Raw genomic sequence first — 12,377 nt, 5'->3', positions numbered from 1 at the left:
CCTTTTAAAGTGGGTTTGTGTTCTAGGGTTTATGAATGGGCCAGGGATGGAGCTCGGAAAATGCGATGGATTTCTGCCGATCGAGAGCTCTAACATCGCATTTCCGTGGAGATCGGCGCAATGCTGCTCGAGCACTGTGGTGAATCTTTGAGGTGACACTTCATTCATTGAGTTGCTCTCTCTAGTTTCGATTTCTTGCGGCTGATTAACCTCGCAATTTGTAGAATGCAATGCCATGGCGCGATTTCTTTTTGTTGGCGCTGGAGCTCGTCACAGAAGATCCGTGAAATCTGAGGTATATTTCGCTTACACAAAGAATTCCTTTGGCTTTAGATGGACGCTCACACTTTGGTCGCTGTTCGTTGATAGAGGAAGAGTGCGCTGTGATGCGCTTACTTTTGTGCTCCAACTGTGTTAGCTCCAGGCCATCGTTTGGTAAATTTTGGTTTTCAAGCTAAGAATCGCGTCCATTGCTATTTCTTTTTTTATGCTCTAGATGGACTCGTGTTGTGGCAAATCCTTGAACGATATTGATAGCTTCAGCATCTTTTCGAAACTCTTATGAGGGAGCTCCATCCTTTTCTCTCAAGATCACCTGCGATTTTAAGCTCAATATTGCCTTTTTGACGATTGGCAATCTTTCTCTTTTCTTGTGTTCCTGATGGAGCTTTTCAGGATATTTCGCGAGGTTTTTCTTTTTGTAGCCTGCTATTGCTGAAAGCCGAAGCTCGAAACGGTTTCTTCTCATAATTTCTAGTTTCGAATCACGTACTGATTGACGATTTTTCTACAGACTTCGACGACGAATTTCCTTTATGAGTATCTGGAACTCAAATAGGAGAAGATATAACTGTTCTTCTTTGGAGGTTGATGATTCAATGATATTGCAGCTACATTGTTTTTGGCTTAGCGCAACAGTTTCAGCAGTAGCGAATCAACGAAGGTATATTTTTCGTTCAATGTTGTAATGTATAATTTCATCGGGCATTCAGGCTAGATTGTGAGAAGGCAGTAAACGAGGAAGATGAGTTCAGAAACTTATCAGAACTCCGATAACTCACGTTCGAGGCTCTTTGCTGATCTTTGGGTCTGGAAGCGAAAAAGAAATTCAGCTCCGATTCCAAAGGTACTTGAAGCAGCTCGGTAACTCCTTCCATCATCTGTATAACCTTGCTCATCGAGGGCCGTAAGTTTGGATCGTCTCGAACACACATCGCCGCAACATTCTTCAATCTTTCCTTTTCGTTCTCTTCTTCAGAGAGGTGAGCAGCGGCACTACCGTTTCTGTTACTAACCAACAAGTAGTCCTTCAGGTAGTCGCCTGAGAGGTTCCTGTTCTTGCAGCCTGTTATGATCTCAAGCAGCAGAACCCCGAAGCCGAAAACATCTGTTTTTTCAGTCACCGTTCCTTCCTGAATACACTCTGGTGCAACATAGCCAGGAGTGCCTCTCGTAGTCGTCAGCTGCAACTCGCTTTCCTTCCTGTCCATGAGCTTGGACAATCCGAAGTCTGCTATCTTCGGCTGGAAACCATCGTCGAGGAGTACGTTCTCCGGCTTCAGATCCAGGTGGATTATCCTTTCAACACAGTCATCGTGTAAGTAGTTCAATCCTCTCGCTGTGCCTATTGCGATGTTGAATCTAAGTTTCCACGAAATATTCCCAGGAATTCTGTCGTCTTCAAATATCCACTGCTCTAGAGAGCCATTCTTCATATACTCGTACACAAGGAGCCTTTTCCTGGGTCCTTGCGCACAGAATCCCAGCAGCTTGACGAGGTTCCAGTGGTGCGTCCTGGCTAGAATTCCAACTTCCGCAAAAAAGTCCTTACTTCTCTGGTTCGACCCTTCGAGCTTCTTCACAGCAACTTCAGTTCCATCGGCAAGTAATCCTTTGAAAACGCTTCCGAATCCTCCATTCCCGAGGCAGTTGCTGAACTTCCCTGTGACTTCTTCAAGCTCCTGGAAACTGAAGCGCCTGGGCATACCCGCCATGAGGGATAGCTGCAAGGTGCTTTCTTCTTCTCCCTCGTCGTCATCATGCTTATTTCTCCTCCGGCAGTGCCATCCGAGACAGACTATCAGCAGGAACATTGTTGGAACAAGTACTCCCAACGTGATGGCCTGGAGTTGCGTCTTGGAAATCTTTCGAGGGCGGGCAACTTTCAGCAGAGCAACGTACTTCCCAGATCGGAGTGACTGCACGTCGCCGTGCGTGAGAAAGCAGCTCCCGTCATTATAAAAGGCCGCCGTGCAGGTGCAGTTCGACTCACAGCGCCCCTGACACGCCTCCACTGATGCTTCAGGAACTGGAGTGGAATAATTTGTGGAGAAGTAATCAGCTCCCTCTCTTCGAACGAATCGATACTCGAGCTGGTCTTCGCATGTCTCTAGTGGATATGGTGGCTGGCAGTCTTCACCTCTTCTTGCAAAGGTATCTGGACAAGTTTCCTCGCATGCGCCTGATGCTGAATTGCAGGTTCTGTATCTTCCACATCCACTTGGAAGAAAGCACTTGAAGAGAGTCGAAAACCTGAAGAAATCTATCCAGTTTGTACCCGTCCAATTCCAGGAGTACAAGACGACATCCCCGTCCGGTTTCAGCTTTATGAAAGTGGAGGGCGTGAGTTGTGACCCATCTATTGGCAACTCCATCACTTGATCTCTTAAACCTCGACTGGAACATGACAATGAAAACACCAACCCCAAGTCATCACGATTCGTTTCAATCTGTGAGAAGTTGGCTCGCAGATCCAGAGACACGATACCATCGTTTTGCCTGCAGAACACCGCAAACATATCTTCCTCGCTGGTAATATTACCGAAGCTCCAGTACGGTTGCGAGGCGTACAACAGTTGCAGCCTGTTTTTCTCTATGACGAGACTATAGAGGCCATCGCTGCTGTCTTCTGAAGTATTCCAACTTACGAGCTTTTGTCCCGGCGTAAGTGCTCGTTGCAACAGCACAGTATCAGAAGGTTCGTCGCTGCTTTGCCAGATGACATTGCTTCCGCTTTCATCCAGGAGCATTATGGTTGCGCGATTGGAAATACAGAGCCACCGGACGCCTCTGTTTGCAGTTTTCGTGGACCATACGACATCATCGTCTTCTTCGATTTTAAGCTCTCCATCTGCGGTAAATTGTAAAGTGGCATTCTCACCTACAAGCCTCGTCTGTCGGGCCTTCCACAGGATGACCGGTCTTGTGAGATCCCAATACTCACTTGGATTGCGGATGGCAATGAGTGCCAGGAAAAACGATTTTGGCGTTTCAGCGTTATAACTCAGCATCCACACCTGGTAACTCATGCCCTGGCTGATATCTATGTTGCTATAATTTGACCATAAACCAGCGTAGCGGCCACTCAAACCGTATGGATCAAGCGGATACAAGGCACCATTTATCTTGGTGGTGAAGTTCGAGTAGCATATTTCTGCTTGAGCAAAACGCAGGATGAAGATCGACGAGACAATGAAGCACAACTTTCCTTTACTAGCCATTATTTTTTCGGCCTCTCAAGCGCCGAATTATTTGAACTCCCAGCCAGCTGTGTCATCCTATTTGGGCAAGACCTTGCAAGGTGGACTACGTCAGATTCACTTTTTGACTGACTTGATATTGGAGGAATTTATGGCGTCTGCCAAAAAATGACCGTACTACATGAAAATAAGGACATGTGGCATTCCTTTATTCATCTGGAAGAATATTTTTCGCGGATATTCTCTGCGTGAAAACGTTGTAGCGGTCACTCGTGTTCTCACACAACTCCTAGACTAATGTCTGTAGTCATTTCCTCGTTTTTGAAGGAGAGACTTGAAAAAACATGGGTCTGATTGAACGCTCTCCAGGACTTCTAACATTGCTGTCGAATATCAAATTAGAGAATCGTAATTCTGTGGATAACACTGTCCCTGGCATTGCACTCTCTGTTTGCTGAGCCAAAATTGTCATCTTAGCTTGAGTTGGCTGATCTATTACCAAATAGGGCCCATCGTACCGTGAAGAACACTTCCTTCCTAGGATGCCTTGCACCACAACTTTGGCCATGACAGAATCTCCAACACCAAAGGGATGATCATTGATTCTTTTCTTGTAGTTCCTTGAATAACGAGCTTGTGCCTGTTCAATGTTTGCTCTTGCTCTTTCTTCCAAGATTGCCCTGTGATTCGAGCTTTCTCCAACATAGTTCTGGGATTCAATACCATCATTGGTTGCGGTGAGATCTAATCCAGGGTGAGCAGGTTTCTTCGCTCTTCTCCTGTAAATCATCTCAAAAGGTGAAAAACCTGTGGACTCCTGTCTTGTTGTTCTGTAAGCAAAGAGTACTTCCGGCAAAACATTGTCCCACTCCCCTTTCTTGAGCAAAATATTTACTGAGATCGTCTTTTCTAATGTCCTGTTAAAGTGCTCTACCATGCCATTAGTTGAAGGTTTTAATCTTCCTGTCAGGGTGTGCTTCACACCCATTAATGCCTCACTGCAAAACTCCTTTATCCTGTCAGTAAGGATCTGCTCTGGGACTCCATGTCTTAAGATAACATCCTCGTAGATAAATTCCACAGCAGTCTGAGTAGATTTGTCATTTACTGCTCGTGCCTTAACCCACTTAGAGAAGTAGTCCATGCAAACAACAAAATATCAGTTGCCATGTCTGGAGGGGAAGTTGAAAGGTTCAACGAAATCAAGTCCCACCCTTGCAAAAGGCCCTCCAATTGGCAGTGGCTGTAATTCTGAGGTTATAGATGACCGCATAGGAGCATTAGAGATCTTGCAAACTGTAACCCGATCAACATCATTCCTCGTACCAATCCACCAGTAATGCTGCTGTAAATCATCTAGGATCCTGTTCCGTGACAAATGACCCGATAAAGAGGAAGCATGGTATCTTAGCACGAGCTCATCGACCTCATCCCGCTGAACTACCAGGTATTGATTCAGCTCCCTTGAAGCGATGTACATTAGCTTGCCATCTAGCACACCAAACTTATCTCTTCCTCGATTGAGTTTTCTCCTCACTGACTTGTCAATGCCAAGAACAATCTCTCCCGATTCAGCGAAGGCCAGGTGCAGTTTGTATTCTTTGCGATCCATCTGAAGTCCAAAGCAGGGATAACTACTTCAACCGACCCACACACTTAAATAATCAAGTCCAAATAGGGATGCTCACGCAACTACAACCCAGAACAGGAATGATAAATATTGCCAATGCGATTAAACATGAGAAATATAACAAGGAAATTCAACAAATTTGTGAGACAGTCTAGCTGTGAAAAGCTCTGGATAACCCATCTGCTTTCGAGTTTTTGAGCCTCTTTTGTAGACAATTTCATAGTCATATCCCATTAAGTAAATCGACCATCACTGGAGACAGCCTGAGAGTGATCCTGAGCCTTGAAGAGCCTTGAGCGCTTGCTATAATAAGCAATGGGATGTTCCGCATTCCCATTCCCAATCTATGCCAATATTGCTGATATGGCGCATTGCATCAATACATCACCAGGCAACTACAATACCTACAATCAGGATAAGATAATATAGGCTCCTTGCACAGCTCCCGCTTTAGTTCTTCAAAGGTGTTCTGCTGCTCGGCACCCCAAGCCATCCGCTCCGACTGCTTTAGAAGCCCTTTCTGCGAATTTGTTGATAAATCTAGCCAGCCAGACCAAGAAAGGCTTTAATCTGCACCAAGGCATTAGAGTTCAGAACTCGTGGACCTGCTTCTTTCCCTCAGGAATAGGAAACTCCTTCACTGCTGATATTTTCTCAGGATCCGGAGCAATTCCTTTGCTAGACACCACATGTCCAAGAAACTTAATTTCGCGCATGAAGAAGTGACATTTCTTTGGCTTAATCTTCAGACCTGCTGCTTTCAATCTGGAAAATACCTTTCTGAGGTCTGTGATGAGGCTACATACTCCCCGAGAATAGACATTAACGTCGTCTATATAGACAAGTGACAATTCCCATCTGAGCGTACCGAGGACACGGTCCATAAGTCTTTGAAAGTAGCACTTACGTTACATAGCCCAAAAGGCATGCTTTTGAACTGGTACAGACCATCCCGGCATGTAAAAGCTGTCTTCTCCTTATCCTCTTCTCATAGGCACTTGCCAGAAGCTAGAGGCTAGAAGGAAAACACCTGAGTTACAACACATAAGTACCAGCATACCTCTCTCTCGGACATCTACCTGTGCACCAGCAAGCTGGTCGAGTGTATGATCTATTCGCGGTACTGGATAAACATCACGCTTAGAAATAGGGTTCAACTTGCGATAATCAACGCAGAATCTGGTTGTGCCATCCTTTTTCTCGACGAGAACCACCGGCGATGCCCAGGGTGATGATGAAGGCTCAATTACGTCAGCATCTAACATTTTCTTAATCTCCTCTGTTTGGGAGTTTCACGGTATGCATGCTGCTTGATAGGCCTGCTTGAGGAAGTATGGATCTCACGACGAAGCATATTAGTTTTGCCCAGGTCAAGAGTTCCAGTACTAAAAATCTCCCAGTACTGCCACAGCAACTCATCAAATTCAGAAATGAGATCCGTACCTGAGAGCATATCTCCAACTTTTAGTTCTCCTTTTATCCTCCCAAGGAATTTTAGAGCCTAGTGGCAGCTTTTCCGATGACATACAGCTCGCTCCCCCAACATAATTTTTGTATGGGTCTGGCAATCCAAGAGCATCCAGACCATAAGCAGCTGTATAGCACACAATGTCCGAGATATCCTTGCATGCTGCCTCAGCTATAGGATCACCCGACTTGACGTTCACTGTGGAGGTCTTCAAGTTTGCCATAAGGATGCTAGGCTTGTCCTTATATACAGAACTAATTATTCCATTAGCTACTGACATGCCTCTCTGGAGTGCCTGATATGAGGACCACAAGCGTATGAATGTTCCCTTGCAGCAACAAATAAAGAATTGTGTTGGGACAAATGCCTGTGACATAGGAGGAATCATAATGTCTACTTCCGCTTTTAGTAGCACCACCTTTCGATCAACCAAAAATACTTCGTTCGTAACTGCCTCTTTGCATGGCTCCTTCCACAGATACATCCCTTGCTTGATTGGAGCAAATGTTTTAAACTCGGAAGTGCAATGAAAGGCTTTGCGTGAAGATTTAGGTTTAAGCAGACCCCCCAACTTCATAGGTCTGTGACCATCGGAGAAAGTGAGTTGCCTCTCCCTTATTTCAATCTTCGCACCTACATCATTCATCCAATTAAGTCCCAACAATGTTGCATCTCCTCATTGCTGTGTCCCCAACCTTCAGATCAAGGTCGACTAAACCTCGAGGTGTATATAACTCATCGTTGTATACATATATGATGACAGGGGGGTACCACCTTGGAGGCCTCGGTTACCCACTTTTCTGGTACTGTCGTCACTTCACAGCTTGTGTCCACCATGGCCACCACTCTCTCAGAGAAATCTGAGCTCAGCGAATTGAACCATATCATGACCACAACGAAATCCTGTGACTGTAGAAAGAAGGGCAATGGCTTCTACTACTCTTAAGTCAGGGTATCCATTATCTGCGCCTGATCCCTGCCTAGGTGCAAGCTCTAGTTTAAATTCTCCTTAACTTGCTGGTTTAGGTCATTGTATCGGCAATGTAGGTACAGTCACACTGGATGTGGCCTTCTTTCCCACAAGTGTAACAATCAATCCTTTTGCTAGGTCACTTATCCCTTTCACCATTAGCGGGTGCCAACCACTTGACACTAGGACCATTGGTGTATCTGTTCTTCTGAGACTAGTTTCACCTCTTTTGGCATTATAGTGGCAATCCTCTTGCTCTCCTGAGTCATCACTTTCTTGTACCTCTGGCCGAGTAGCACATGCTGTAACTGCTTTGGGTTTCCACTTTTTTAATGCTTTTGCTGCCACAGAAAGCAACTTGTCCACAAATCTCGTTTTTGCTGTGATCAAATAAGGCTGCAGATCCTCAAGAAAGCCTCGATAAAAAGCTTGCTTTGCCATCCTCTTTGCCTTGTCAATGTCATCAAAGATATATGTGGCAGCCAGTTATAGCACAACCCAATATTGCTGCATAGTTTTGCCCTTTTGATAATTTCTTGTGTTGATAAGTTCAAAAGTTATAATGATGAAGAGCCTCCTGGCCAAAGCTATGGCCTTATCCCAAGACACCATTTGATCTCGAGCATAATGTGTGATAAACATTCTCTATACCTCTCTTGAGAGAGCCATACAGAAAGCATTTATTTATTCATGGCCTATTACCTGATTGTTATAAGCCGTGCAATCAAATACATCCAGGTAACTATCAAAATCATCTCCAAGTTGGAATGTGGGATATTTCAGCCTGGCTGGGTGTGGAGCCTTCCCTATGAAAAGAGCTCATTGGCCAAGACTTGAGCTTCTAGTGCCAATGAGATGACGCATCATCTCAAGACTCTTGAGAATAGTAGAAACCACTATTGCAAGTTGCTCCTCTAAAATATCAAGTATAGGAGAATTCCCAGCTTGCATTCTAGGCAGCTCCTCACTCACATTTCTCATTTCTTCCATCAGAAAACCCTCGTGAGCCATATTTGCCTCCATAGTTTCCACTCAAAAAACCTGCCACACCACTAGCCATGGTGAGACTTGCACATGGGGTGTTTCTATTGGCATCACTTTCCAACAATGCCCTTGGCATCCTCATTGAAAGTCTCTAATGCCATAGAAGCCTCTCATTGACTCTACTTTGCTCAAATTACCAACAACTTGTGTTGCTCAATTTAGCATCATCAAGCTTCCTGCATGGTCTGAGAATGAAGGATAGCCACACACTGCTCATGGGAGCATTCAGCAATGTGGCTACCCCTCATCTCCACCAAAACTAGGATCCATTCTCATTCATGGACTCATGTGCTCACAACAACAAAGCCTCAAAGAAAACACACCTTTCCAGTCATAGCGTCTGCCAAACACCCCGCACGCTCAGACTTTACTCCCCACCTCCAAGGAATCAATCTCTTGTCCCCCAACCTTGAAAGAACCCACCCTCAAGATGTCCTGCTAGTCCTCGCCTTAAAAATGACCCTAATCAAAGGATGAGCAGATATGTACTATGTAGGCATGTATGGATGACCATTAAAAGCATTCATCCAATGTACATAATAGCAACATAATTATGGCAGGCCAATCAAATGTTGCCACCTGGCAAATGCAATATCACACTGTACAGTCTTTTTTCACGCAGCACCCGTGCCATAGAATTCCCAATGTCTTGGAAGTTCATAACGCTGTTCATCCTTGACATTTGCATCACAGTAGAAGCAGATGAGGTCTGTCTGCAACTGCCACCGTCCCCGGAGCTGGAAAAGTTCATCCACGTTCTTCCAACCCCACTGAAGATATACTTGAGCCCACGCTACAGAGTTACCATTGGAGCTTACAAAATCACCCAGGTATGCGTTCTTTCTCCACTTGATTTCCAGACTCTTCCAAGACTCGTTTTTTTTTGTTGACGCAGAAACTGCACAGAGACTTGCCACCAACAACACTGAATGCATTCGGCATGAGCGAGTATACAGCTTCATATCAGGTCCAACTTTGAGAGCCCAAAAGAGACAAACATCCTTTGTCCCATGGGAAAGATTGTGTACTTTTTCTTCCAGTCAACTATACGATTCTAGGGGCGGGTCTGCGCTACGGCTACATTCTGGTGGTCACTCATCTCCATGGACAAGAGAGCTGGTCGGACGGGCATCCAGAAGCCTGGTTTACATCAGTTGGCGAGCGGGACCCGGGTTACGTGACGCAAAACTACGTCTATCCCAGCTTTCAGCGCCACTCGCTCCTGTGGTATCACGACCACACTTACGGCATGACCCGGCTCAACATGGCTGCTGGCTTAGTCGGACTTTACGTGATAGAGTCGCCATGGGAAGATCCATCCTGGGTCCCGAGAGACTACGTGCTTCTGGTGATCCAAGACAAGCAGTTCTTCAGTGATGGCTCCATAAACTATCCCAATGTTGGGAGCAATCCGGCAGTTCATCCGCAGTGGTGTCCGGACTACTTTGGTGATAGCATTCTGGTGAACGGGAAGGTGTGGCCTTACATCGCGGTGGTGGTGAGGTTCTGGAGATGAGGAGGGAGTTTGGAGTGGAGGTCCCGATTTGCTTTCAGGCAGGGGGATCGCCCAGCGCGAATTCGAAGAGCAAGAGATCCGGGACGGCGTACGCGAGAGTTTCTCACCAGATTTACAACAAGCTCGAGGACTACGCGAGGCTGCGAGACGCTGTGAAATCGGCTAGCTAGAATCTTTTGGATCATACGTGGCTAAATAATAAAACCTTGCTAGAGTCGAACGCGGGACCTGTTAAGGCCTCTTAAAGTGGGTTTGTGTTCTAGGGTTTATGAATGGCTCATGGATTTCTGCCGATCGAGAGCTTTAACATCGCATTTCCGTGGAGGTCGGCGCAATGTTGCATTGATCGAGCATTTTGGTGGATCTTTGAGGTGATGTTTCATTCATTGAGTTTGCTTTCTCCAGTTTCGATTCTTGCGGCTGAGTAACCTCGCAATTTGTAGAATGCAATGCCATGGCGCGATTTCTTTTTCTTGGCGCTGGAGCTCGTCACAGAAGATCCGTGAAATCTGAGATATATTTCGCCTAGACAAAGAATTCCTTTGGCTTTAGATGGACGCTCACACTTTGGTCGCTGTTCGTTGATAGAGGAAGAGTGTGCTGTGATGCGCTTACGTTGTGCTCCAACTGTGTTAGCTCCAGGGAGACGCTGTCCATCGTTTGGTAAATTTTGGTCTTCAAGCTAAGAATATTGCTATTCCTTTTTTTGTGCTCTAGATGGACTCGTGTTGTGGCAAATCCTTGAACGATATTGATAGTTTCAGCATCTTTTCGAAACTCTTATGAGGGAGCTCCATCCTTTTCTCTCAAGATCACCTGCGATTTTAAGCTCAATATTGCCTTTTTACCCCACATTGCAATGACGATTGGCAATCTTTCTCTTTTCTTGTGTTCCTGATGGAGCTTTTCAGGATATTTCGCGAGGTTTTTCTTTTTGTAGCCTGCTATTGCTGAAAGCCGAAGCTCGAAACGGTTTCTTATAATTTCTAGTTTTGAATCACGTACTGATTGACGATTTTTCTACAGACTTCGACGACGAATTTCCTTTATGAGTATCTGGAACTCAAATAGGAGAAGATATAACTGTTCTTCTTTGGAGGTTGATGATTCAATGATATTGCAGCTACATTGTTTTTGGCTTAGCGCAACAGTTTCAGCAGTAGCGAATCAACGAAGGTATATTTTTCGTTCAATGTTGTAACGTATAATTTCATCGGGCATTCAGGCTAGATTGTGAGAAGGCAGTAAACGAGGAAGATGAGTTCAGCAACTTATCAGAACTCCTATAATTCACGTTCGAGGCTGCGGTTCTGCTAAGCTGATCTTTGGGTCTGTAAGCGAAAAAGAAATTCAGCTCCGATTCCAAAGGTACTTGAAGCAGCTCGGTAACTCCTTCCATCATCTGTATAACCTTGCTCATCGAGGGCCGTAAGTTTGGATCGTCTCGAACACACAACGCCGCAACATTCTTCAATCTTTCCTTTTCGTTCTCTTCTTCAGAGAGGTGAGCAGCGGCACTACCGTTTCTGTTACTAACCAACAAGTAGTCCTTCAGGTAATCGCCTGAGAGGTTCCTGTTCTTGCAGCCTGTTATGATCTCGAGCAGCAGAACCCCGAAGCCGAAAACATCTGTTTTTTCAGTCACCGTTCCTTCCTGAATACACTCCGGTGCAACGTAGCCAGGGGTGCCTCTCGTAATCGTCAGCTGCAACTGGCTTTCCTTCCTGTTCATGAGCTTGGACAATCCGAAGTCTGCTATCTTCGGCTGGAAACCATCGTCGAGGAGTACGTTCTCCGGCTTCAGATCCAGGTGGATTATCCTTTCAACACGTAAGTAGTTCAATCCTCTCGCTGTGCCTATTGGGATGTTGAATCTAAGTTTCCACGAAATATTCCCAGGAATTCTGTCGTCTTCAAATATCCACCGCTCTAGGGAGCCATTCTTCATATACTGGTACACAAGGAGCCTTTTCCTGGGCCCTTGCGCACAGAATCCCAGCAGCTTGACGAGGTTCCAGTGGTGCGTCCTGGCTAGAATTCCAACTTCCGCAAAAAAGTCCTTACTTCTGTGGTTCGAGCCTTCGAGCTTCTTCACAGCAACTTCAGTGCCATCGGCAAGTAATCCTTTGAAAACGTTTCCGAATCCCCCATTCCCGAGGCAGTTGCTGAACTTCCCTGTGACTTCTTCAAGCTCCTGGAAACTGAAGCGCCTGGGCATACCCGCCATGAGGGATAGCTGCAAGGTGCTTTCTTCTTCTCCCTCGTCGTCA

The 12,377-nt window shown here is 45.6% G+C and overlaps 2 protein-coding genes and 1 long non-coding RNA gene across 3 annotated transcripts; 1 reads left to right on the top strand and 2 right to left on the bottom strand.

The window, feature by feature from the left end:
- On the top strand, positions 1-476 carry LOC112347411. Its single transcript, XR_002992750.1, has 3 exons — positions 1-152; positions 225-295; positions 370-476. It is a non-coding gene; the product is annotated as an uncharacterized LOC112347411 (long non-coding RNA).
- Positions 477-977: 501 nt separating this feature from the next.
- LOC9637945 (G-type lectin S-receptor-like serine/threonine-protein kinase SD2-5) lies at positions 978-3,500 on the bottom strand. Its single transcript, XM_002973149.2, has one exon. It carries the CDS (start codon positions 3,498-3,500, stop codon positions 978-980), a length of 2,523 nt encoding a protein of 840 aa, XP_002973195.2.
- A 7,817-nt stretch (positions 3,501-11,317) lies between these two features.
- On the bottom strand, positions 11,318-12,334 carry LOC112347372 (G-type lectin S-receptor-like serine/threonine-protein kinase SD2-5). The gene has a single exon (XM_024678106.1). It carries the CDS (start codon positions 12,332-12,334, stop codon positions 11,318-11,320), a length of 1,017 nt encoding a protein of 338 aa, XP_024533874.1.
- Between the last annotated feature and the right edge of the window lie 43 nt (positions 12,335-12,377).

Source organism: Selaginella moellendorffii, unplaced genomic scaffold, assembly GCF_000143415.4.
Source record: "Selaginella moellendorffii unplaced genomic scaffold, v1.0 SELMOscaffold_21, whole genome shotgun sequence".
Classification (NCBI taxonomy): domain Eukaryota; kingdom Viridiplantae; phylum Streptophyta; class Lycopodiopsida; order Selaginellales; family Selaginellaceae; genus Selaginella; species Selaginella moellendorffii.
The sequence above is the reverse complement of the archived record's forward strand: the minus strand, read 5'-3'. Positions and strand labels throughout refer to the sequence as shown.